General features: G+C 44.5%; 6 protein-coding genes across 8 annotated transcripts in view; 2 read left to right on the plus strand and 4 right to left on the minus strand.

The window, feature by feature from the left end:
* Positions 1 to 19,869, minus strand: part of LOC126557230 (band 4.1-like protein 5) — a 252,065-nt gene extending 232,196 nt beyond the window's left edge. For all 3 annotated transcript variants that reach the window (XM_050212935.1, XM_050212937.1, XM_050212936.1), the window contains exons 1-6: positions 19,710 to 19,869; positions 2,525 to 2,672; positions 2,285 to 2,461; positions 1,988 to 2,196; positions 672 to 1,902; positions 460 to 572 (exon numbers count right to left, since the gene is read on the minus strand). In XM_050212935.1, the coding sequence (XP_050068892.1) occupies positions 460 to 572; positions 672 to 1,902; positions 1,988 to 2,196; positions 2,285 to 2,461; positions 2,525 to 2,672; positions 19,710 to 19,862 (2,031 nt within the window). In that variant the 5' untranslated portion in view covers positions 19,863 to 19,869. The remainder of the gene's footprint in view (positions 1 to 459; positions 573 to 671; positions 1,903 to 1,987; positions 2,197 to 2,284; positions 2,462 to 2,524; positions 2,673 to 19,709) is intronic.
* Positions 1 to 26,975, plus strand: part of LOC126556783 (protein dispatched) — a 383,943-nt gene that overhangs the window by 349,822 nt on the left and 7,146 nt on the right. The gene's annotated exons all lie outside the window — the stretch shown is intronic.
* Positions 1 to 26,975, minus strand: part of LOC126565588 (transmembrane protease serine 9-like) — a 307,009-nt gene that overhangs the window by 212,562 nt on the left and 67,472 nt on the right. The gene's annotated exons all lie outside the window — the stretch shown is intronic.
* LOC126559071 (RNA-binding protein pno1) overlaps positions 1 to 26,975 on the minus strand; it is a 454,598-nt gene that overhangs the window by 200,730 nt on the left and 226,893 nt on the right. The window lies entirely within an intron of this gene.
* LOC126558437 (WD repeat domain phosphoinositide-interacting protein 3) lies at positions 23,009 to 24,327 on the minus strand. The gene is made up of 3 exons (XM_050214455.1): positions 24,199 to 24,327; positions 23,224 to 24,108; positions 23,009 to 23,160 (listed from the first exon to the last, which is right to left on the minus strand). Exons 1-3 carry the CDS (start codon positions 24,263 to 24,265, stop codon positions 23,054 to 23,056), a joined length of 1,059 nt encoding a protein of 352 aa, XP_050070412.1. The 5' UTR covers positions 24,266 to 24,327; the 3' UTR covers positions 23,009 to 23,053.
* LOC126558881 (histone RNA hairpin-binding protein) lies at positions 25,480 to 26,779 on the plus strand. Its single transcript, XM_050214961.1, has 5 exons — positions 25,480 to 25,632; positions 25,823 to 25,931; positions 26,092 to 26,473; positions 26,572 to 26,694; positions 26,761 to 26,779. The coding sequence occupies exons 1-5, from the start codon at positions 25,480 to 25,482 to the stop codon at positions 26,777 to 26,779; spliced, it is 786 nt and encodes a 261-aa protein (XP_050070918.1).

The following is a 26,975-nucleotide window of genomic DNA, read 5'->3' on the forward strand; positions in this document are numbered from 1 at the left end:
AACTTTGTTCAATTTGCGCAATCACGTGCGGAATACGAATGTGCTCTATAGAAAAATTGTTCTATTTCATACTCTTCCAGGTTGCTATTTAGACGCCATCCGGGACACACTAAAACGGATAAGTAAACGCTATGGCAAGACAAAATGTAGATCACAATGAAACATAGTTTGCTTAAATTGAAGTGCTTCGATGATGTTTTTTTAAACTTTTGCGAATAGTATGGTGTGCGAATATGTCGGTGTAAATGATACATGTTTGGCTCGAATATATGATAATTTATGGTGCAAGAAACCATCTAACATTATTGATCTTGTTTTATATTGCATTTGTGCTTCGAAAGATGTGTGTGTGTGTCGTATGTGTGGTGCAGTTGATCATATGATTTGTTACCGGCTTTCGGCGGCATGGTTAGTGCTCACATACTGCACATTACCCCAAAACGCCAAAGCTATACGTACCACCGAGACAAATGTTGCTGCATTCAAAGACTCCGGACCCTCGTGAAGTGGCTGGCTCGGCACGTACAGTTGATGATTAGTAAGCTTCGGATGCAATTCTTCCTCAACGCGTGCTGCAATGGGTAAGCGAGTGTGGTTAGTAGTGCAAATGTGCTTACTTTGCCCCATTCCCTTCTCAGAAAGAACATGATTTTGCTCCCTATTTTACTTACCCTTCAAAATATTGCACTTGATTTGCCCAGGAGGTAACGGAACGCCACCACCTGCAGCAGCCGCCGCACTGTTCGACAGTTTGATCTGATTGTTCGGCTTTTCCACGTGTGGTGACGTTGCCAATTTCTTTAGCGTATCGTTGTTAGTCTCTAGCTCAGAAGTCTTGTTGATTGTGATCTTAAAGCTACTAGCATCGTTTAGCTCCACACCGTGTAACGAGGGCGAAGGATCCTTGGCGATCGTTTTCAGCAGCGTATCGATCTGACTATCACGATCGGAGGACGCTGTGGTGTGAATGCTAAATCCGGAGCTTATCGACGCCTTTCCAAACGAACCACCACCGTGATGTGTGGTTCCACCGCCACCAAACCGTCCGAAGGTGCTCATTTCATGCTCGATGACGGGAAGTTTAGCACCTTCCGTTGCATCAAACCTGCTGCTGGGTAAATGCGACAGACCCGCCTTACCGAACGATCCAACCTTGCTACCATAAGCCACATCTTCACTAGACGAAATGGATTTGTTTGAACTCAGCGAGGGTAGATTGCCATTCATCAGCCCCACCGACAGTAAACCAGCTCCACCAATGTCCGAGGTACTACTGCCCGAACCCGGCATATGGTTGTGTATCACCGTGTTCGCGGATGGAGTCGATGTGCCGGAGGTGGAATGCTGGCCCTCGTCGGCGGAAGAACAGCTGGCGGTGGTGGCGACATTGATAGAATGAGCGGCAGACTGCTGCTGGTGCAGCAGATCGGATGATGATGGCGGTGCTTGCTGCTTTTGGCGTTCGCGGAGCACGTGCGACTGACGGCGGGCGAAGCGTTGCGACGGTCGCCTCTCAAACTGCACCGTCCGCCGGGCACGATTTTGCTGTGTGGTTTGAAACTCCGTCTTGCCCGAATACCGAAACCGGGAGCCCATTCGAAAAAAGTTCTGCCGTGCTGATGGGCCCTTCACTGGTGCCCGCAACCGGAAGAAGGCATGATGCTCCACGGCACACTTCCACAGATGCTTGCAGGCTTTCTCGTTGTGTAGCCGAAACACGAACGTGTGCTCCTGCTCACGTCCATGATCGTCGTCTTCCACGACAACCAGCGTGAGCTTTTTCTTCTTAAAGTCTAGCTTGCCGATTTTGGGCCAGAAGAATAGGCCGATCTTCTGTATTCCCTCGAACACGAGAATTCCGGTCGGCGTCAGACCAAGATGATATTCGCAACCGTCTTTACCCTGTGCGGTGATAGATAAGTTGAAGAAGAAAAGCAATAGTTAACACCCTTTTGTTCGTCACATCTGCCCGGCAGCGGTTCCTTACCAAAACGGTATGCATATCGACACCGTACATATCCAGCCATTTGACTTTGTTGAGGAAACTCGTTTCCGCTTGGGCGGGCGTTAGACCCCGGCATTTCTTGTACTCCTCCAGTATCATGATCTCCAGCTCTTCGGTTTGATTCGGCACGAAACGAAACTCCGATACGGTGGCCGCTGAATGTACGGTCTCATCGAAATCTCCCAGTTCCGCTGTAAACGATACACGAACCAATTGTGTTAATTGGTAATATGACCAAAGCAAACAGGGTGGAACCCTAAACACGTCATCAATACATACACTGCAGGGCTAAAGCTGCCAGTTCCGATGCCTGAGGATCGGGACATTCTAATCTACCGTCAAGTAGATCCTGTTTCAGCTGTAGGAAAAACTGGTACCGGGTTAGCTCCTCGCGCAGTGTGTTCGGTTCCGATGAGTAGAATTTAACCTTCAAGCGTAATGTGTACGGCGGGCCAACTGGAAAACAAGAAACCGAGAATTAGAAACACTCCACTACAAAACGCAGATGAGTTTACTTACTTTTCACTTGCTTTTTAATCGCCTTGGTAGGATCCAACCAATGCTTCACGTTGTTCGCATCGGTAAACTGTAGCCCGAAGTAATCTTTCTCGATCAGATCGAGAGAATAGAAAACCTGCTCGTACAGATCGCTGGCCATCGCCTTTTTCTGCAAGTACAATTAAAGCGAAACATAGTTAAACACTGAACCGTACATACATTCGCTCCATTACGGACGCTTGTTAATTTCGACTGGCGGAAAGTTGTGAGTATGCGCCACACAAGTGCAATTAAACTTTCCCCCCAAAACAAAATAAAAAAAAAGTTGTACATTTTGTCCGCACACAAAATCACACAAAATTATTCGTCTGATTACTTTTCACTCTCCCAGCAGCTCGTATTATTTTAATTACTCCTGAAATGTGGATCTCGCACACCACTATGTGCGTATGATCACGCGGAAACTTTCCTTCTTCCGACAAAATTATCGGCACGGGTACGGAAAATGTATCGATCGTCGGAGATACTGCAGCCAGCACGTACCAGTATGCAAACAATTACATTATGCAACAAAAGACAGACCCATGTGTGCCAGTCGTAAAAAAAAAATCAAAGCCCTTACCAATGGGAGGTTTGTGGGAAAGGAAAATAAGAAAAAACAAGGCTACTTATGATGTAGTTTGCCCTCGTTTGCTCACCAACGGGGACACAACACGCACGTGTGTGAAGAAGGTATGTGCAGAGGAGAAAAAAAAACGCCAACAATGTGAAAGAGCCCGCCCGTTACTGCCACCATCACACGTATAGGGTTTCTTCTGCCATATCGTATGACATATCCGCCGATACTAAACTACTCGTGGAATTCGATTATTTGTGAGATTGCTTTCGCATACCGATGGTAGATTTATAACAAAGAGCAGACATAAAACAGCTAGTCTTTTAGCAAAAACATCAATCTTTCTAAGGATATATAAAATCTGTAAAAAAAAGTCTTGAATCAGGTTCCTCCCGGTGGTCTTTTTATCATTTTGAAACCTATTCGAATGCAAATTCTAACACATAAAGAAACTATTGTTTTCACCCAGCTTAAAGTAATGTCGATACGTGTTGCAGTGCGGTTAACTTCAAACCCTTGCTCTGAAACACTGATCATCGCCATTAACTAATGATCACGTACGTCGGACAACTGCATTTGCCCATCCCGATCTCCATATCCCTTTTCCCATACGCCATTGACCCGGCTAAACTGCAGGTAAAGCAGGGTGAAGCACGATGAAGGTCAAACCGTGTGTGCCAGTGCTCCATGCGAAAGCGATAGTTTCTAAAAAAGGGCTGCCCAATTTTCCACAACCCACTTATGTATGATTGGTCCGGTGTTGCTATTGCCAAAGCGAAACTTAATGGATCGTACAACACAACTAAACAAAATGCTACATATGCTGTTGCTGCTGCTGCTGCTGCTGCCCGGTAATCGCACTCTTCCTGTAAGTATTCGAGCGCAATGGGAATGCGCTGGACTGCCTAATCGACGCATACGCTCCCTCTCGTTGGCACTGATTGCTGCCTACGTTTGCTTCCATCTGCTTCCCACCTTTAGCCCAAAGTGGGAGTGAAAACATCCAACAGCGCGCCAACGCGAGGCCCTCTTTTTCCGGTCATCGAAAGTGAGCCCCGTACACCAACAGTCCGAGGGGGTAAAAGGTGTCGATTAGGGAAAACGGGTTCCCGGGCAACGCTTTCGTTTGTTCCATTTTAACAAACGAGGAATAGTGAGCTCTGCTGCAGCGATCTCACTGTGTCATGCGTGTTAAGCTTCCTTTACTCAGTTCCTTCTTTTTTTCTTTCAAGCAGCCTTCCACTTCCTAAGCTCCAATAACAAAGTAACGCAATTTATTGTGCTGTGCTGTAGTGCTGTAACTGAAGCTCTCCCTGTGGAAATTCATCGTCGATGGTTCAATGTCAATGACGATGCTATGCTGACCCTACGACCAACAATACAATGCATCTCATCAGTCACACACGATCACCCCTTCATTGTTGTGCCAGACTGCAGCGATCGAGCGATCGAGTCCATGAGTCATTGCGCGTGGCACAGTTATCGATAAACGCGCAGCAACCAGCATATCATCGCGGCCGGTCCACCGGTGACAAAAGGGGGCGTAAAACTGTTCCATTTCGCACTCTCGCTGCTCGCTCGCTTCGTGACAGCCCAGCACATTCCAACCTTTTCGCTGAACTGCCAGACACGCACACCGATCAACATTCGTAACCGAGAGATGCAGTTCCATCATCGACGGCTATAGCGAATGGTGCGGCATTGGTGTGGATGGGGAAAAATGGGTGACCATCAAAACCGCGTGACACTATGCCCGTCGATGACACGACCCGAACGCCAATATATATATGTGCTGACGTCACGAGATATATATTTATAGCCTTATGGACTGTCCGCAGTAGCAGGCTAGCAGGCAAGTACAATAAAGTCGTCTATCTGTAGCCCCGTCATTGAAAAGTGCGCAAAAAACGCACGCCAAACGCTGAGGTAATCGGTTTTCGGGGCCAACAGCCAGCCGATGCGCGGCGGCAGGAGCCCGGGGGGCTCCAGTGGGCAATAAAATCTACGAACCAAAACATCGGTTAAATAACTTGCACGTTTGTTTTGCTGCGGTTGTCATTTGTTAATCGCTTTGGACGACGAATAGAAACAGGCAACAAGAGCGTTCTTACCGTGCCTCGCTGGGACAACACAGTTGAACTGTAACAGAATACTAGGCAGGCTCGTTGTTATTGCAATAGACATAATATTTGTTTTTTCTACTAATTTTATTAATAACTTGACAACAACTCATCAGAATGCAGACAGAAACTTCGTTGCAAAACTGTCAGCTTCGTATGAAAGAAAAGGAAAGCTAAACAGGGTTTCGATTTTTTTACACCGTCAGACCGAAGTCACTAATCATACCAAATTAGTACGGCTCAATGCAAACTCCAGTGCTAATTACTAGCGAGTTCCTCTACCATATTCAGCGTGTAAAACAACCGAGACCCCTCTATCGGCGTTTTAATAATCAACATTAAGCTTAATTTAATGGCAAAATGGCTGCAAGTCACAGTTGGGAAGGGTGTAGTAGGAAGGTGGTTAGATAAAAATCAAAATAAAACAAATATTACTTCTCAGCGACATCGGACAAAATAGCAACATCAGCACATAAAAAACATAGCAAACACACACACACGCTGCATTACTGTCAACAATGATAATGTTTGTGGGGCCGGTTTATGTAACAAACGTTACGATACCCTCGGTTCGTCTCGTCCAAAAAGGAATCCCCAATGCAATGAAACCACAACTGTTCCTACCACAATTCCTTCACCAACCATTAGCGACTTCTTCTGCGAGTGTCGCTTTTATCAGCTGTAGCGAATGGGAAGAGAGTAGGGCAGGGCATGGGCGAAAGAATCAATGATCTTTTCGTCAACGTTGGAACCACAAACATTGCCCGCGAACTGTAAAGTTTGTGCAATAAAGTGGAGTAAAAGCACTTCTCAGCACAGCGTGCTTTTGATTGAAGATATTTTAGTAAGATGCGATAAAGCAATAGAGACAGTATGTCTTGCGATGGACTCAGTTTTCGTTGCAATAGCTGAATATTTATTTACAAATTCCGTTCGAATTCCGTAAAAAAAATGGTGTCAAGTCATTTTTCGAAAAATGTCAAAACAGATCACTAAAATCTACATAACCTAACTAAACACATTTAGTATCAATTTCTCCACACTTTTCAATCAATGTAACGCAACCCATAGTGCTCTTAAGGTGTACCCAACTCAACCAGGTTACCCAGAGCATCGAGAACATACTCGAACGACACGATATCTTTCAAACCGGCAAAACAGTCGAGGAGAAGAAAACCGCTTGTGTTGGTTGTGTCTGTCCGTGGCGTACAAATGCGACAAACCAGCAAGTAATGTGGTTGCTCTGTGTGTCTGCACACACACACAGTACCGCCACACAGAGAAAAAAAAGAGGGTTATGTGATTTTGTGCAGCTTTGGCCCTGCTGTCCCACAGTTACAGGCTCCCAACCGGCCGCCGAGAAGCGAGCAGAATGGGGACCGATCTTTGTTTCCCCACGCTCTGGCGTGTTTGCCGGCGCGCTCGCTTATTACGGTGCACGTCGCGAACCCATTTGCGAACCACGAGATGGTATGATTCGCGAAAGGTTTCCCCAAAGGTAGGACACGGCGGGCCCCCAAGGTTGGAGGCGATACAGATTGCACAGACCAAACCAAATAGAGCACGGGGCGCACCACACAACAACATCGCGAATGTCGATCGAACTTTGCGGTTGTGGGTCGCAACGTCAACAGTTAGAGGTGGTGGTCTCCATCGTCTAAACCCGGCAAGTCGCAGGAATAATAAACAGTACGAACCATAAATCAGTTCGCACGGGTTTGTATGGTTTTCGATTTTATTACTTAAGATTGAGTTTTGCAGGGGTTCGGTGTGAGTAACACAATTATCACAATTAATTACTTTATTGGAACCGTTTACATGGTCAAATAATAGACGATTGTCTGTTGTTAGCTTAGCCCATCTTTTCGACTTAACTTGCACAATATTTTCCATTAAAAATACAAAAGCTTTTAATGCCAAAAGTGAACCGGTACCGATTTCGGTACCGCTGGTGCCAGAGGTGAAAGAACCTCAAGACCTAGTTACATTTTCATCTGGATAAACCACTTTCGAAACCCGTTTTCCCGTGTCGGCCAGCCCAAACGGACACAGTCGCCCTCCCCCGGATGACATTTGGAAAACGACGAATCGAAACACTGCGGGGACTGGTCGAACGGTGGAAGCGTCTTGGAACGGTTTGTGCAGCAGGGGAATGATTCTCAACAAAATCCACACAGCTTGCACATTACTGACCGAATGAGTAATAATTAAAAATAAGAAAGAAAAACTACTTTTTTCCGTGTGTAACAGTACCAGAAGATACTCAACGTAATGATTCAACTCGTAACGTGAACTATTGTTTGATCAGCGCAGCTATTGAAGGGTTTACCAGCAGGTGAATCATCAATGCGTGCGCTTATGAGCGTTCAATTCCCACAACTTGAAGTCGCTTATTAGTTTATGCACGTATGCTAATAAGCTGGGATTCATCATGCCCCAAGCAACGTTATTTTAACTGATCGTATCTCGTACATCGGAGCAAATATGCCCGAAAAAAAATCCTCCCATTCAAAAGATGACTCCACCAGTGAAACAATAATTCACAGCTGACCTCACACACATTTTCACCACCAACAACAACAAAATACGCATTCAAACATTTGATCAATTTAATTTCATTTTTGCTCAGTCCACTTTTATCGAGCTTTTCGTCATCCACACACGCGCACATCGCGGTGTGTTGTGAAAAGTGTTACGGTGCAATAAAATAATCATCACCACCGTCGTTAGCCAGAAGTTTGCCACGCCACAAAACCGACCACAGGCGGACGGGGACGGAACCCGGCTCCTCCGCCACACTCACTTTCTACTTTTGGCCATATATCTGTTGGAGATGGATAAGAGAGAGAGGGGGAGAGAAAAGGGCAAGAGGCGGTGGAAAATACTGATAATAAACATGTATCCAAACCAGATTTCATACTGCTCCCGATTGCGGCAAAACCTGATGGAGAAAAAAGCATTCCGGCATGAGCACAGCCATGCACCACCATTCCCGGGGTCAGCGTTTTGTGTGGATCCAAGCCAGCCAGCGTGTTACAAATTAATTTATATTTTCACCAAATTATTCCACCTCCAACACGTTGCACCAGCATCAATCCATCAACGCCAGAGCAAACGAAAACCACGACCTTTTCTGATCGACGGGCTAAGGCTTCTCTCGCTCTCTCTCTCTCCACCCGAGGAAAATGATAAAAGATGGCAAACATGCAGAGCACGGCGCTTCTGGGGTTGCTTCGGCATCATCTTCTGCCAGACTATTGCCCAAAAATCGGTTCCAAAAGGTAGCAGCTGCAAATCTCACATTTATAATTTTCACATCCACACCGGCATTCGGAACACAATCGGAACGAGACTGACCGGTGGGAACGACTGCACCGTGAAGAAGCGTGGTTTTGCAACACACTCTTGTGTGTACGTACGCGCCACAGCTAAGCGTGCACGAATTATCCGCCCGAATGCACTCGGAGGCAAAAGGGTCGAGGGGAGGAAGATCCATGTGCACAACCACCTTTTTGTCTGTTATCATTTTTTTCTCGGTTCGACAAACAAGCGCCAAAAGTTACGTTTCCAGACCGGATGCATTAGAGGCGCGCGCGCGAAACGGTGGTCCGCTGACGTAAAATTTATGGATGTGCAATAAATCTGACAGATGGGCGGTTATTAGTTATAATGCATGATATTTATGACAGTATTACAAAATAGCATAAAGAAAACATGACTCTGATCGCTTCAAAGTATTATAATTTATCACTTCTTTCTGGCTAATTCAAGCCATTCGTTTCAACACGTTTTCGAGGTGTTTAATCACAATTTCACCCCGCATGCGAATCCGATCGACGAGGCGTGTGGCCATTTTCAGCCACTGACATTAAGCAGAAAGAAAGCCAGACCGGACATCTTTCCCCTTGCTCTTACCCCTCAACGAGAAAAATCCATTTTCCAAAAAATTAAATAACCTTACACATCGCACATCGCATCGATACAAGAAAACGCACACGTTTCCGCCTACGCACTCATTCGACATTTCCCCCAGTGCAAGATGACTTTCTACTTACTGGAAATAATTACTGCTTTCGTTCGGGGGTTGATTTGAAATTTTTGCCTCACAAAAACATGCCCCCCCAAATTCATTTTTCCTTCCACGAACAAAAGGTTAAACATTGGGTCGGAAAAACACTAAGGCGTTTGCCTCCAGCATCGCTGTACTGATGTACAAAGGTAAATGCAAAAGTACGATCAACGTGAGTGTACTCCACGCTTTCGGCCACCTGCACGTAGCCGTTAATTACTAATGTTTGATTTTTCGCAATAAAAAAAACTTAAGAAATTTTTAACGTAGAAATATAATTTCTTCATCAAACGAAAGGCTTTTTGTTGTTATTTTATCACAAAATTGAAGGAAAATATATTTGTTTATGTATGGATAGTATGTGTGTTAGGCAGTTGGCAAATCTGGACAGAGCTTAATTAGGCCTTACGTCTTCTTGACCTGCTCAGAATTGAGCACAGCGCGTCGACATGGCCAGGTCGCCAATCTGTTTCCAGGAAACTCGGTCTAGGACTGCAATCCTCCATCCACGGCTGCATCCGATCTCTGACAGGTTAGACTCAACTTGATCCAGGTATTAATAAAAATCAAAACACACTTTTCCAGGCACTGATCATTACAAACTGGCGAGTTTATAGATTGATTTGTTACAAAACAAAACCGTGTTTTGTGCCCACAGCTGCAGATGGCTTGCACCATGAGTTTGCGGACACGGATTTGTCAGCAAAAACGAACTTATATTTGTTGGGAGAATCGCCCCGTGCTGTGGCAACATAAATGTACGTTTCGTCATCCATAAGAACACAATCCGCACTCAATCCGATTCTTCTGACGGTACTTATGATGCACCGTATTTTTTTGCAATATCCCGATCCGAAAGTCAAAGGCTAGCCTGTAACGTTCTCAACATCTTTAAGTTCAGCTGACATTGCTCCTGTACATCGATTTTGTTCAACTTTTCTAGCCTTGCTTTGACGTTCCCGAAACCATTTCAAAACATATCCGACAGTAGAGGACGCGATTTACAGGAATTTTCCTATTTTTCTCCCGGATCAAGTGGAATTGTCGAAGTGGATGTGCGCACTTAATTGTGTACGTTGCAGTTCCATCGTAATTAACAACTGAAACAAGCACGATCATTGCAATATCAATCCATAAGAGGGAAGAGTGATCCAATAACTACTTTTAGGTGTCAAAAGATTCCTTACAGCACCACTGTGGGCTCAACTATACATAAGATAGAGTGACCAAATACTAAATGAACAGTACTTTAGTCAAAAGAAAAAAACAAGCGAAAAGACTCTTAAGACGAATGGATAATCAACCATATTACATATTTTTCCAGAGTTTTCTTAGAAACACAGAAAAGATTCATAAATCTTCAAAAATAGAGTGAAAACAATAAGCAATGAAGCATGTTTTTTTTTCGTTTTTGGAACATTTTGCATCAAATCCCATTGTCTATGTCCATGTCTAACAGCAGTAAATCGCCCTAAAAAGCAACACAACCTTCCAGTGGACACTCTGTCACTTGTCGCTTTCAGCTGCAAGACGTTTTAATGTGAACCTTGCGCGCTGGGAGCACATTGAGTTAATTTTTGTGAAATCGATTTTAATTAAGTTCTTCCTCGCGGTTTCAGCTCGCTTTGCGCCGCTCGTCACACCGAGCCAAGACCTTGGGGATTTTGCATTGTATGCATCGTCATATTTTCACATCGTGGCCGGAACAACAAACAAAAGTAACCCGCGCACTTATCTGTTGTAAAATCGCCCTAACCGGTTGGCCATTCTCACTCACGCTTGAATCGTGGTATGAATGGCAGTGGTAACTTTGCCAACGAGAAGGAACCTCTTGCGGGTCTCTGATATTGATCACGTTACGGTATAAAACCACACCATCAAATTAAAAAAATGTAGTACCACAGTGGTGTGCATCGAAACCTATGTTTTTTTTTTCTTTTTCACCTGAAAAAAAAACTGCAGACAAACAAACGAAATTGAAGATTTACCATGGATAAAACAAACACCCCGATGGCAAGGAATCATTAAGACCCGTTAGGGCAGTGAACTGTGTCGAAAGGAAAATTGGTTCCACTATTTCATTGATCGCTGGAAATTGGGAATCTAATGAAATTAGCTGAAATTAAACTACATGCGGCCATTCAAAACCGTTGCTGTTTTCCCCGAAATGTAGGATACATTTGCATATTGATTAGAGTAAATGGCACAATTTTGTTAAGAAATTAAAACGTTTGTATTGAAAAATAAAGACTTATTTGGCATGTCGATAAAATTACGTCAGATAGCTCAATACAGGAAAATTAACTTAAATTTTAAACCCCAAGAAGCATACTACAAGAATATTGCATACTCTTACCAGGCGTTCTTTCGGATATTAGAAAGAACTTTAGACTAGATTTTCGGCATTTTTTGGGTCCTGAAAATCAGTTGCCAAACTGTGTCTTAATTTATTCTTCTTCTTTGGGTTTTACGACCTTTACCGCCGTACCGCCCGTTTTGACTAGAAACTGCTTGGATAAGGTCCTCCGATCCAAAGAATTGCCCAAAAATTTCTCTTTATTACTGCAATTTTAATTATTTTTTTTTTTAAACCGCTTACATCCAAAAAGATTGTCAGCTCATTTTGAGTGATTGTCATATGAAGAGCTTTATCTCAGGCGTGGAAGGTTGAGATTACTACAACAGTGTACATTATTTCTAGAATATTCTTCACTATTTACTATTTTATTTCCGCAGTCAATTTCAGCTGCATTAACCGTAGAGTTGGCAACCAAATTTACACGCGTAGGTTGGCAACCGGCAATACCCGGGCATTGAATACGCACGGTTTTCGTACGTAAACAATTCTTTCTACCTCATGATATTCTTGCGCATCTTTGTAAATTGGATTGTTAAATGAATATATAGAACTATGATACAAAGTTATACAATGAAGTTATATATATAAAATGCAGGAATACGGCCTGGCCATCATTACGAAAAGAAACATAACAATTCAAAACGTAATAAAAATGCATTGTATTACAATCTATTGTCTACATTTTCTTCATTTTCACTACGTTCAGCAGAATCATATTTATTTATAATTTAATTATTTATTCTAGACATTTCGTTGCTTTTATGTCATTTCCGTGTCATGTCATTCTCAACACAAACCGTATGGAATACCGGGGAATGCTGGTTAAAATAAATCAAAATAAAATCCTTACTGCTTGTTGAAAGTGGCAACGTTTACACCAAAAATCTGGAATAAAAAGTTAAGAGGCTCCTGAAAAATTGCAGGTCAATACAAGCAATGAATCAAAATTAATTGCATTTTTAAGTTGAACAAAAATACCCGGCTATCCGGTTGCTAGCTTAAAGGTTAACAGAGCAACATTAAGTAAGGATTCAGCATGCAGGATACCAGATTCAGCACAGAATTCAGTCCCCAATAAGACATTTTTTTGTATTTTATTATAATAAATTACACTCCTCCTTCAAAGATCACTATTTGCAACGTTTCAAGCCCTTAGTATGAACAAATCTTCATTTTGATTCCGCAACTGTTGTGGCGAAAGATCCTCAAAATCAACTGAGAAAGCTGAAATATTTTGTGTGCACTTAACAGCGATATCTTATTCTTCTTCTTGTTGACTTAACGCCCTCTAAAGGTCACGCCGGCCATCTAATGGTTTGCTAGACTTGCCGATACCACGTAGGAGGATAGCCAGTCGTCATTGCGGGGGGACGGTCCGGATGGGATTGGAACTCTCGTCCTGCCGTTTGAAGACCGGCGCAGCTGTTGCCTATACCACCGGGCCCGCCTCTTGAGTAACAGACGTTATACACAATACTGTAAACAGCTCAGTGGAGTGCTAGGACTAGGAATATTCGAATGAAAAATACACAAAGTATTGTTGCTACTCTTGTAAATCCGAAAAAAAAAATCTTATTGCAATACAGTCAGTGAAAAAATTAAAAATTAAATAATGTTACGAATAAACAGCCAACTTTAATGGAAGTATGCACTCATTTCATTTGATATTGCACACTTTTACTCTGTTACATATAGGTGAAGTGTAAGCTCGAAGATATAACGAACGAAAAAAACGCAACACACGAGATTAAGCTGTTCAAACATTCCCGAATAAAACCAACAAAAAATGGGACCAATTCTCCAAAACAAAAAAAAAAAACCATCCGCAAGCAACCAAAACCAGCTTTACACGCGTATCGTTTCACTCTTATCGCAACGTCCAAAAAAAAAAGAACATCACCAAACGGGACGCAGCCGGGCGAACCGTTTAGCGGTGTTAGATCATTTCTTCTTGCCTTTCGTAGGCCAGAAGACATAGAAATGCGGACTGTATCTAGAAGTCACCTTGAGAAGAATGTTAACGACGACGGGTTGCCCACGAAGCGAAATGTAGGAGAGAAAACATATGATAGAAACAGCAAAAGCAACCAACCAACAGCCCCCAAACCTTCTCTTAATAGGAGCGAGCACAAAACAAACAAACAAACCACCCGCCAGACGGCAACGAACATGATTGTGCCCTTATGGGAAATGCTGCTACAGGGAACTGATCCACGTAGGAAGTGAAACCCCCGTACAACGGAGTTGGGGAAAAAACCCTCCCTGTGTGTAGGCCTCTTTCAGAAGGGAATCTCAGCAAACTATCTGTGTGTGTGTGTGTGTGTGTGTGTGTGTGTGTGTGTGTGTGTGTGTGTGTGTGTGTGTGTGTGTGTGTGTGTGTGTGTGTGTGTGTGTGTGTGTGTGTGTGTGTGTGTGTGTGTGTGTGTGTGTGTGTGTGTGTGTGTGTGTGTGTGTGTGTGTGTGTGTGTGTGTGTGTGTGTGTGTGTGTGTGTGTGTGTGTGTGTGTGTGTGTGTGTGTGTGTGTGTGTGTGTGTGTGTGTGTGTGTGTGTGTGTGTGTGTGTGTGTGTGTGTGTGTGTGTGTGTGTGTGTGTGTGTGTGTGTGTGTGTGTGTGCTCTGGAGGAACAGAAGAATCAACGGGGAGGGAAGAAAATGAGGTTTGAGATTTTAATAAACCAACAAACACTGGCAATTAAACTGTTATTATTCTCACAATCGACGTACTGAGCTCCCCGCCCTCCCGGGGCACGGTTGTTCCACAAAATCAGCCAGCGTTTTGGCCGGAAGATGAACGAATTACGCTACCAGGGGGGAAAGATAGAAAAACGCCCGGTACGGCCGTGTGTCTCTCTATGCGAAGATGTATCGCTTACTTCCTTGAAAAGCCAAGCTCTCTTCCACACTCTTTCAAACTTTGGTTCGGTTTTCCACCATTTTCTCATTCCCGGCCCCATGGTTAAAAGGGGTAGGTGAAGAGGTGTAAGTAAAGTGGCGCAAACTTCACGATGGAAAGCCTCACCAGCGCTAGATGTTCGATTGTTGTACCCATCAATGCTGAGAGTGGTTGAATTTTTGGTTGGCAGGAAAAGGTGCGGATGAGAAAATAGGAATTTAATCCCAATTCCGGCTGCAGATGCGCGCACACATGCGCAACAAGCTCCCGGCTCCAGTGTGGGGCCCTTTTGCGTGAGTTCCTCCCTAGCTGATGACAATCAATGCGGGAGATGATGATGGTGACACGCGTCGCCTGGAATGGGAATTTTGAGCAGCAGTTTCTGCGTAACATACTCAAACACGATCCGAAGTAACCCCAAAACACACCACTCCGGAGCTCACACGATACTAACACGATGGTACTTGCGTGTAGACGGAGGTGGAACGCGAGGAGTGACTTAAAAAAAGGGCCTCGCTAACGGGGGTTTGCCGTGTGATTTGATTGTTTGATGGTGAGTGATGCCACCGGATGGGTTGTTGTCACACACAGGTATAGAGGATGGAGCCGAATGAATGTCACAACCTGTGCTTGTGGAATAGGAGGAAATGAATGGATTGCGCGTTTGCTGGAAGGTGTATAATTAAGAGAGGAGATCTGAAACTTAATCCCACACAAGAAAGGCGTGAGGAGCAGTCGGAGCGGCGAGCCCCAACAGCTGTTCACACAAAAAAATGTATTCCTCTTCTGTCGGTAGTTGTGAACGCCCTGTGACTGGTTTCAAATCTCGACCTAAACTGCGTAAAAGGATTCACTGTTCCATTGAAGCTAAGAAACGCTCCTCTCCTTTCCAAATAAAAACAAAAAAATGCCTACCTTCAGACAGCATCATACCCTGGCGTTGCTTCGTGCTGCCTGCTCCGTCACAGCTGCCAGTGTTTCTAATGCCACGGGTATGCTAATCAAAGGCTCGTACCGTTCTTCCTCGCCGTAAAAGGTTTGGCATTGATGCGTGCGCGTGTTTGTGACGGTGTCGACAACGGCATCAAAAAGCCACAACGCAACACAGAACCAGAACGAAAAAGATTTCAACGACGATGGCGACGAACCCGCTCACAAAACCGACGTCATCTGCGAGACGTTGCGGTTCGTGGAAAGAATTCTTCTGCCTTGAGGAATGCGTAACTTTACAAACCCTTGCCTGGGGGTTGGGTACTGTAAGTGGGACAGTGACTTTTCGATTCACTTTGGTTGTGTGCAGCACAAACTTACCTTCATGCTGCCAATCTATTCATAAGGCAACATTGATAGGACAGCACGGGTATAAGAGATATTGCTAATTATTTGGACAGCTGTAAGTGAATAAAAAAAAAAACAACCATTGTCACAGTTTGTTGCCCGTGTTGCTACACACAACGCATATCGAGTTCTACCACCCACCGGGGCGCACACCTTGGCATTCCAGCCGGTGATAAACTGCATCGACACTCAAGCGAATGCAACTACTGTTTGCATTCCGTGCCATCGAACCATTCTCTCCCAACTCACTCTCTCTCTCTCTCTCCACAAACTCTATCGTCAAGGTTTGAAGTACCTTAATGCACGAGGGGCATATTATCACCAATGGGTTCTGTTAGCTCAATAGCATGGCCTCGTGGCGACAACGCTTTAAAGGACGCTTCTAAATGAACCATCATCGATAGCTGATGGCCGCCTTCGTGCTAATGACACCCTTAATCAAGCCGCATAAATGATTCGCATAGGAAACTTTTTCAATTGCGCATCGGAAGGAAAATGAACCGTACACTTAAATTCACCCTAAAACACACGGCCGCTTTCGTGGATAACACGGAAAAAGCTCTGCAGCAACTTCCGTTAGCAAGATGTTACCACGCGTGCGGTGGTGTGCGTGCGGGCAAACGCATTTTACAAGCCTGCTAACATTTCGTTAAACTTACTCTTTTGAGGTTAAATCATGCAGGACACGTCGGTGGTACGCGATCATGCTTACATGCCAACATTATGCTGTGATCTGTCGGCTTCCTCCCCCACCCGTTCCCATTATGGTCGGTCGATGAGAACAAATGATCGTGTGTGCCCTAATTTGCGCCCTCCAAATGCAACGAGCGCTCTTGGCACTTGACCGACATTTAAAGCGCTTCGTTAATTGAAGGAGTTAAGGTAACTTTGTTTTCGTTTGCAGCATATGGTGCCCGCTTATTATAATTCTCAACAGTTGTATTGATTCAAGATACACAACGCGATATAAATAGAAAGATCTTTTAAAATCATAGTCTAAAGGCCGATCATTGTAATGTTTCACGATGAAAACATAACTTAATTAATAGAGGGAGCAAGCAATAAACACTTCAATAGATTTGTTTAATGTCTTCTTTTGCTTTTTACTCTTGTCTGAAAAGAAATCATGAAAAGAAGTTGTATAGGCAGTCCACATTACCCTCAAATCCTGCCGTATGAAGGCAGTAACCGCACTTGGAAACACTCTTTCATCCGTTCTAAAATTCGAGTTAAATCCCATCCTCAAGTTTTCCTTCAGTTGTAATGGTTTATCGTATCCTTCATCATGCAGATCTAATTATTGCTACCAATCTTGAACCAGACGGCAGAAGACAACATGTACAATATTGGAGACAGGAGACAAAACCCAAAACGACGGTGAAACCACCATAAATGTGTACCGATAACAACATGGATATTGAGATACGCGCAAAGATGCTGTCTGGCCATATACTACAGTGTCCGAAAAGTAAGATGACATTGGATGTCAAATTTCGCACGCCAGAAGAAGTCCCTTGTTTTTATTTTTCGTTGGTCAATATGTATGTTTTTGACAGTTCTGCCACGTTTCGAGTCACTACATCAACCCGGCTACGAGTGACAATTTATTTTCGGAGCGGCGCCAAGTGTTATTGACCATGCCCGGCGCGCATGTATCAAATTTTCTGTTTGCGCAATGAAATAAGCGCTGCGAAAAAATTGCAGATGTTACAAAAAGCCTTCGGGGAAGAATCTATATCGAAGAAAAATGTGTACAAATGGTACAGTGATTTCAAGAATGGCCGTGAGAAGAACAAAGACGAGGACCATCCGGGGAGACCATCCACCATGACCGACGACGCCCACGTCGTCCAAATCAAGGATTTCGTGGTCAACAGTCGTCGGTTGACCTTTCGGAAAGTGTTGGGATTTCCAAAGCCTCGTTCAACAGATTTGTGGAAAAACAACCGCTGGTTTTTGCACCACGATAATGCGCCCTCCCATACGGCCATCATTTTGAGGAAGTTTGTCGCAACAACTGGCACCCATATTGCTCCCCAACCCCCGTATTCACCAGTATTGGCCAACAGCCGAATTCTGGCTGTTCAACAAACTAAAACGGCCGCTTCGGGGACACCGTGTTGACACTATCGAGGAGATAGAAGCCGCAGCGACGACGGAACCAAAAGAAAACCCAGCATCATCGTGGTGGTGCATTGCATCGGAAGGGGATTGCGTCAAAGGTGTTGACCTTTATTTGGCCTAATTAAAAAAAAACCATTTGAGAAAAAACTCAGTTACTCGAATGGATTCACTCCTAAATTGAAGATACTCTGATGAATCTTTTGCTCCGTACGTGTGGAAAGATAATGAAGGAGCATTCAGAATAAGGAGCCATATGAGCAATACTATGATCTCATCATCTCATTTCGCCACGCTCCGGTGGCCTAGACATGTCATCAGAATCGCACCGTGCAACATTAAAGACTTTTTAGCGCTTTTAGTGGATGCGTCCGCTAAAAATCCTGAGACATCGGATTCGATGCACACCACAGACCGTGACCAATATCGGGGACTTCTGTAACATGTCTAGACTATGGATGCGGGTATTGTGTTTGCCAAGCAATTATGTTTAAAGACTTTCACACGAAGACATTCACAGTGCTGCTGGCAAATACTATTTCATGGGTCAGACTAACATTTATTTTTGACTTCATATTTTTTTCTCGCTATTCTTCTTCTTGGCTTAACGACCTTCTATAGCACACGCCGGCCATCGAATGGCTACTAGAAATTCCGATACCACGTGGTTGGATAGTCAGTCCTCACTACGGGGGGACGTTCCGGATGGGAGTTGAACCCCGGGTCCTGCCGTTTGAAGACCGGCGCCGCTGTCACCTACACCATCGGGCCCTCATTGTAAGGGTGCTACCACATATACTAATCGCATTGTAAGGGCGGTACATTTGGCATACTTTGTTATGATGGAATTAATTTCCCATCTTCACAAGTCATTAATACAGAGCATGAACTGTAAATAACTCAGTCAATCAGTCATTAAGTATACATCCGATTACATATAAAATCTCAAAAAAAAATCCTGTTTAATTCCTAAATATTTATTTTCTTTTTGGATGCACGGTCTGCTACGTCATACCGGCCATTTACTGTCGCCCTTACCAACCGTCCATTAATTACAAGTTCCTATATTTTCGAATATTTTGATGCACATTTTACACTTAATCACATAAATCTAAGTTATCTGAACATCAATAGCACAAGCAACACACAAATACAAACAAAAATAATTATTCGCCATATCATTCAGATGTTATCGATAACTTTGCAATGCTTAATCGGTCTGATACAGAGAGCTATTCGATCAAACATTTAAAGTGCTCAATCCCGGAAACAGTTTCCAGCTTTTCAAATTCTACCAACAATCGATACAAATCAAGGAAAGTGCCTAAAGAACACCCTTCAAACATTTTAGCTTCCGACTCGTCGTCAAAGGCGAGTGATTAAAAACAAATATTTTACTTTAGCTTCCACTGGTCGCTTCCGTCGCGTGTGTACGCGGCCAACGTGTTGCGATGACAAACCTGCAGCAGAACTAACAACTTGCTTGCAACCCCTCTTATCTTATCGAACGTATTTACCCAAACACAGAGCCCAAAAGCGACCAAAAACGCGCAGCTAATGAAGGGCAGAGGCACGATACGCCCGCCGACAACCGTAGACAACGGCCAGACAAATGTTTGCAATTCCTGCTCCACCCCTATTCGATGTTGGTATGCGGGACAGTTTGCTGAAAATATGTCCACACCACTTACCGTAAGATCCACCGAAAGATCCGTATTGTCCAGCAGTATCACGCGACACGGGATCAAATTCTTGTTCGTCGGGATGCGCTGCGACTTGATCTGGCTGTCGACCGTGTCGGCGGCAGCATTGCGCCCTTTGCGACGGCTCAAGAAGCGCAACATGTTGTCGATCGCCGCTTCGATTTTTCGCTCGTTCGCCCTAGTAGTATGATTTTATTTCGCCAAGTTGGCTGCAGCTCCCTTTCCTTTTCAACCTTTTTCGCTTTGGTGGCTACACTCGGAACGTTGCTAATGGCGACGAACGCTCTGGGCAATTCGGGGGCCGCCGTTCATTCAAAGTAGATTCTTTATGCCCGTTTTTCGCGTCCGCTCGGTCTTGGGTATATATGTTGGTGCTGTCCGATCGATGTTTTCTTCCGCTTCTGTCGCTCTACTCCTCCCCCTCTCCCCTAGTACGTCGCACTTATTCCGGTTTCCTTCTGCCCGTTTGAAGCTCTTCTTTCAGCTACTTCTGCTGCACACGTCACACAGTCCACTTTCCGGCAGGGCTTCTTATTGGGTCGGATGGAGGGGTAGGAGCTGAAACTCACGACAACCCTCACACGACCCTTGACACGGTGGAACACGATGGGGTGTGGGGTGGTTCAGAAGCAATATCCCCCCCAATATGTGCCTTGCGTCTGCTGCTGCTGCACCGAAAAACGCAAGCGTGGGCTATATCCACCGTCCACCGGTAGGCTGGCACGGTGTGTTGGTACGTTTTCTCCCTTTTAGCGATATAATTTCGCGTACCAGCACAAAAAACCATCCACCGACACTCAAACACCCCACCGCCTAAGAACGTTGCTAGGAGACACACACACCCCAACACAGAGGGTGGGAACTGGTGGGTGGGGTCCCGCTTTTCGTTCACTGGATCTCCACTTTTGCTTTATTTCTGCTCAACACGCACACACACACACGAACACTGTGGCAATCAAGAACGACCACGGCGACTTCAATGCGCACTGGCAAACAAACCCTGAATTGCCTCTTTCTTCTGGGCTGCTTTTCTTGACCAGCGCATATACACACACTCACCGCGCGCCGTATGCAAGAGGAACACCACAAACACTCGCACACACACCGACCAATCTAAGCAGCCAGGTCAAAACTTCTTTACCACCCGTTCCATCCACCCCAGGTGAAACCAGCTTTGTGGCTGCTACTTTTCGCTTCCCTTTTTTATCCTTTTCTTGCACAGGCAAACACATACACCCGCTTTCTCACTCATACGCCCGTGGGGAGACGCTGCTGCTCTGTGGGCTGTTGTTTGGCTACTCTTGATGCACCTTCACACACTTCTTTTCTTGGCGTTTCTTATGCTCGCGTTACCTCCTTCAGCTTTCTATACATTCACCTACACATACACACGCGCTCGTGACGCACGCACATTCATATACACACGCACGCGTGGACAAGTACAGACACCGCACAATAGTGGTCCCGCTCCGGGATCTTCTCTTCCGCTACTTCGCGGCACGGCTCGATCATTCATCGATCGGACATGGAAAAGCGTCGGCGACAAGATCCCGCAATGGTGGCCGTAGTTTCTTCTGGACTTTTCCTCCCTGTGCTTTCGAACCATTCATTCTCGCCAGCGATCGCCAGCAAGGAATGAGGTCGGAAGGGGGGGGGGGGGGGGGGGGGTTTGAAGTCGATTTTCCGCGATCCTCAATCCTGCCAACTGACCACGTCGAAATGGTATCGATATGGCCCCGAATTGCTTACTTTCGTGCACTAAACAAATCCAACATAAACAGGTGTGAGAAGGATCCAGTCACCTCCGTACTTCCGTAATCCAATTAGAATATGGAAAGCACCACACTACCTGGTAGAACATACGTTGGGTTGGGTTTAAATTTTACCACGAGCTTTCTCGCGCACTTCAACTGCACTCTTTGCGGGACACACAATACGGTAGAGGGAAGAATTGTACATTTGTTTCCGAAGTTCAGCGCAGCAAAACACTAAAGTGAACAAACATCGTGGTTGATGTTTGTTTTGTTAAGTTTAACTTGCACAAAACCTCACTAACTTTCGTGACCCGAGCACGACACACTCGCGTCCAGTCATAATACGAAAATGATTGTGTTTGTCGTTCTATGCTGTCACCGTGTGTCTCGTTTGTGACCAGCGACTCATCCCATAGTCCTTTATGGCCATTAAGAAGCCAACTCTTTTCCCATTGGTCCAGCGGAACCCTAATTCATCATTTTATGCCCAAGCTTTTTAAAATTAAGAAAAAATATCGCAATGAATGCAAAAAACTTCAAAATATTTTTTTCAAAATTATTTATTTCAATAAACACACGAAATGTTTTGATTTGCTGTCAAATTTACTATCCGGGTATGAGAACAATGGGAGATCTAAATGTCAAAAATATATTCAATTCGACGGTTGAAACATGACGCCGCTAAATTAGATACAGTAATTGAAAGAATTATGTAATTCGATAAATTTGGTTTTGAACTAGTTGACGATACCATCTGCTAGACAACACTAACAACAAAAACAACATTTTGGCTTAAAAAGCCTCCTTGCATTCATCGAAACTGTTCCGAAAGTGTTCCCCGAACATCAATTTTTGTCAATTCAATTTATTCGCCATGAATTTGTCAAATTAATTTTACTTTATTTCAAAATAAAACTATTTTTCGAATGCTTTCAACAGAACAAAGTTGTTTGCAAAACAATAATCTTTCTCTCTTTGCTACAATTATCATACCAGATCCATGAAAATAAAACCACATCAATAGCCAGTAGGGAATAACACTTGTAACGGGCGGTATTGTTGTAACCGATACATGAACATAACATTTTTTTACAAATACGCACGTCAAACAGTTGGGTATCTGCTGCGAAGCATTCCAAATATAGCCCATGACGTCATGCACGACCGGTACTGATAAATTATAAAGAGAAAATATTTCTTTTGCAACGATCAATCAATCGCGTACATGCAGCATGCAACTATCGGATGAATCAAAAGACGTGTGTAAATGTATTTAATTTACTTAGCGTAGCCTGTTACTTCAGGGTAGTACATATTCGTCGCTATTAAATAGACCTGCAGGAAATACGACCTTGTTTTGCAATTTCCCTCAATACTTCGCTCACTTCATTCCTGCGCCATTAACTTTCAGCCGGCTGTTATTTCCCCTTTTCTTTCCAGCTGGCTTTTCAAGAGAATCTTATCCGTGCCTAACACACATACATTATATAGTTTCCTTTTGTTTCGTCAGCTCTTTCGCCGTTTAGTAGTGTTTTATAAACTCCTTGGTATCCAGCGTTCCGTTTGGCAACGCCACTCTTACGTCTGATCGTCAGACATTTCGAGAAACTGCGTACAAACTTCCCGCGAACATTCGCCCTTGCTGTTGTAGACAAACTTGTAATAATGTCCATCCGCACATATCACTTGGGAAAGAAAGGGAAAAGATTAGAACACAAGGGGACATAAGCCACGCTCACCACACTTACCAATTACTGAATTGTTCTCAGATCCGAAAGCACAGATGCACGGTGGTCCTTGTGGGATGGAAAATTTGCAAAATGACCACTGGCTGGTGAAGTAGCGCGTCAGCAAACTAGAACCACCAACACCACCGCCACCGCCACCCGAAGAATTTCCATCACGTCCCTTGGTGGGTTCCTCCAGATTAAACACATGGATCGTACCATGATCCGACGACACCACCACGGACGTCGATTGATGATTAAAGTTAATGCAGTAAATTTTTGCCTGATTCGAGCCTCGTCTCAATTCGGCCACCTTTGCCCCACTGGACGTGTCAAATATGCGAATCAGCGTTCCCCGATCGCTTGCCGTTGCCAACCGTGTACCCTGCAGGTTCAGCGCGATGCAGCTGATGGCCGTTTCGTGCGCAATGATTTCGTGTGGTGCCTTTTCCGTGTTGGCCAGATCAACGATCTGCACGTGCCCGGTACGCCGACCGGGAAAAGCGAGCAACGATTTGGTGCTGTTCGGACAGAGCACACACAGACCCTGCGGGTTTTTGGCGGTTTCAAACACATGCAGCTGCGTTGGTGTCTGTGTGAAGGCGTACACTTTGATGATTCCTTCCAGCACTACAACGATGCGGTCCCTCCGAAGCCGCACCCCTTTGACCGGAGCATTGAAATCGAGCGAAATCGCCGGTGCTTTCTTCAGATCGTCCCAAACGAGCACTTTGTTTGGTGGATAGAGTGGTCGCAAACCTCCACCGACCAGGGCCAGGTAGTTGCAGCGGAACAGCATCTCAACGTAGGCGACACCACCATCGGGGAAAATTTGTCGCTCCTTCTCCTTGAGCGGGTCACTGTTGTACACACGGAAGCCATTGTCAGTGGCACAGGCGAAACAACCTGTGGGTGGCGGTGGACGGAAATAGACGCGGTGATACGAGTACTGTGATGACACACTGTTTTGCAGCATTCGGTGCATTTCTCACTTACCCTGATCCTGATTAAAGCCCGCATACAGCAACCCATTGCCGTACGGGTTGCAATCAACCAGATTCATCTTTGCACTTTCCTTCCTCTACGCACTTTGGGTTTCGCGTTCGCGATTAGATCGTTTCGTCCAAGTAGGCTGGCGGCTGGCAACCAGAGCACATTATTTACGTCATTTACAGCTCACTCCCAAGGGATGCAGCTCGGTATTGCGTTTGCTGTGCAATCTATCGGCTCTTGAGCGCTTGGATGCGTTCTATTTATCCTGCTATCCGCCCTCACCTGCCAACGCAAACAATCAATTTCCTCCCCCTTTCTTTGCTTAATCTTCCTTTCCACACACATAAACTCACACAACAACCGTCTGTGCGTATTGTTATTCTTGGCTGCAGCTCATGTAAACGCTTCAGCTGACATTGACACGCTTTCGTAATTAAGAAATAGTTTTTTCTCTGGTGGTGACGGTTGCGCATCTATCACTATAGCTAAACTTTTCACAGGACAATCAAAATCGTTTTTTAAACAAGATTTTTTCGTGAAAATAGCGTTTTTACATGCAATTTAGTATTTTCAAAACTATGTTATTACTCCAAAAACGCCACCACAATGTTCCCAACATGCAATTTCTTGCTGGAGCCTTTGTCGACAGATTGGTCCAAAACAACTTCCGCTGTTTTCATCTCAGTTCTACGAATAGTAACAAAACCTAGCCCAGATCAAATTTACGTTGCGTAAAAGCACCTTTTCTGCGTATTTTATTTATTTAAACGTTCTCATTCAAATAATCTAGCGGAAAAACTTAATTTGTATTGCTAACAACTGTCATCATATCGTATGAGTGGTTTGTGACGTGTAATAAAAAAATATCCAACCTGATTCTTCCGTCCAGAAGCGGGAATTGTTTTCCCGCGCGCCCGTATTTCCGCTGTAAGCTTGTGTTTTGTTCACTGAATCTGACTTGACTTCGTGCCTCACACACGTAAAGTTAGTTTTATCTTGAATCGAGACCACAGAAAATAAGCGTAGCTTCTAATTCGTACCGAACTTTGCATTAAATTTGATTCTATGCAGTGAAAACGAAGATTGCATACAAACATCTATGCATTCAGAGAATAAAAATAGTGCGATTTAAAAACTAAATGACCAGCAGCAGCTGCAATTCGTTTTATGCTATCGATTTTGTGTTGTTTTGTTAAACTACCTTTTCCAAAGGGTAGACGACGAATCAGCTTTGCTGAAGATTTATTTGTTCAGATTGTGCTCGTAGAATTACATTGAATCGCTATGTCTTCCACAAGAATGGTGCAGCACAAAAATTTTAGTAGTGCGATTGATTTCTCCGATAGTTGGTACGAACCAACACCGGAGGAGGAAGAAAAGGCAGCAAGGATGCTGCAATCGGACTGCGAAATGCAAGATTCGGCCGTAATTGCATCGGTATGTATACACGCTCCATCTGGTTTTGTGTGTGTTAGTGAAGTACGCGAACGACGTCGTGCTGCTATATGCTGTCTACGTCTCTCTACGTCTACTGCGATTCAGTGCATGAAACGTTTTGTCGCTTCTTTTTTTCGGTGGGATTCTTTTACATCGTCCTGGTATCCGCCGTACATCAAACAAACTATAGGAGGCTGCACCGGTACTAAAGGAAAGCCAACAGCCGGCCGATTTAACAGATGAAATGTCCGTCCTGTACAAAGGTTCTAATGGACGACAAATCGAGATCGATATTCTGGGTAAGTTCTTGCGCTAAAGATCGCCCAATCGTTGATGGTGATGATGATTGAGGTTATGGTGTGGTTCCGGTAGTATTCGCTCACAATTGCTTGTCGCACTTAATCCGCATCACATACGACTGTCTAGTATAAGTGAAATCATTCCCTTTCCCCCATTCAGATTCAGCCAATTTAAAGAAGTATGAAAAGTTGGTACAAAATGACCTCATAAAATCACCCTTCAAGCGACGCTTGTCCGGTGAATCGAGCAGTAACGACGAGGTTGAGGAGAAAGCAGACGTATCGGGTATGGATCCGGCCGCTGACCCCGGCCAGCAGAGCAGTGGTGGCCAATGGAAGAAGAGTAAGAAGCACGAAAATGATCATGGTAGCAATAGTTGGCGTTTGCGGCGCGAGAGTTCCAGCTCCGGTACGTCTAGTCAAAACAGTCGCAAGCAGCTCGAGTTCGAAACGGATGAGGCCGTGCTGATGCGACGTCAGAAGCAGATTGATTATGGCAAGAACACGCTAGGATACGAAAACTACGTCAAGCAAGTGCCCAAGTGCGTATCTCTCTTGGGGATAAGATCCCTCGCCCCCGGATAAGATTCTTAGGTTGTACGGGGATGATTGATGCATTTTTGTGTTTTTCCCATTGCAGAAATGCACGCACCAAAGAGCATCCTTCGACACCGCAAAAACATCTGAAATACAGTCGCCGCGCTTGGGACGGATTGATTCGTGTTTGGCGCAAGCAATTGCACTGCTTCGATGCCAGCAGCACGTAAGCGATATTATACATCTGAAGTGGAAGGACAAATCTAATGTCTTAAATTATTTCCTTTTACAGACCAGAAGAAAAAGCCTGAAACGCTTCACAATCGTTGTGAATCCAAAAAGGGCATTGATTGTTCTAAACAGGTCTCCTAATGCAACTGTTGTCGTATTTATTTAAAAAAAATACCATCGCCCCCCACCGAATGTGAAAAGAAGGGCGCTCTCGGTGCAGCAGATTGTACAAACCTTCACATTTGTTTAGGAAGAAAGGGTTTTACTCTTTTCAGT

The sequence above is a fragment of the Anopheles maculipalpis genome, chromosome 2RL (genome assembly GCF_943734695.1).
Source record: "Anopheles maculipalpis chromosome 2RL, idAnoMacuDA_375_x, whole genome shotgun sequence".
Lineage (NCBI taxonomy): Eukaryota > Metazoa > Arthropoda > Insecta > Diptera > Culicidae > Anopheles > Anopheles maculipalpis.

Coding starts and splice junctions, on each gene's coding strand:
- LOC126558437 (XM_050214455.1), bottom strand. CDS start 24,265: ATGAATCTGGTTGATTGCAACCCGTACGGCAATGGGTTGCTGTATGCG. Junction 24,109..24,198: donor GGGCTTTAATCAGGATCAGG/GTAAGTGAGAAA, acceptor CGCCACCCACAG/GTTGTTTCGCCTGTGCCACT. Junction 23,161..23,223: donor TGAGAACAATTCAGTAATTG/GTAAGTGTGGTG, acceptor TTCTTTCCCAAG/TGATATGTGCGGATGGACAT.
- LOC126558881 (XM_050214961.1), top strand. CDS start 25,480: ATGTCTTCCACAAGAATGGTGCAGCACAAAAATTTTAGTAGTGCGATT. Junction 25,633..25,822: donor ATTCGGCCGTAATTGCATCG/GTATGTATACAC, acceptor AACAAACTATAG/GAGGCTGCACCGGTACTAAA. Junction 26,474..26,571: donor TACGTCAAGCAAGTGCCCAA/GTGCGTATCTCT, acceptor TTCCCATTGCAG/AAATGCACGCACCAAAGAGC.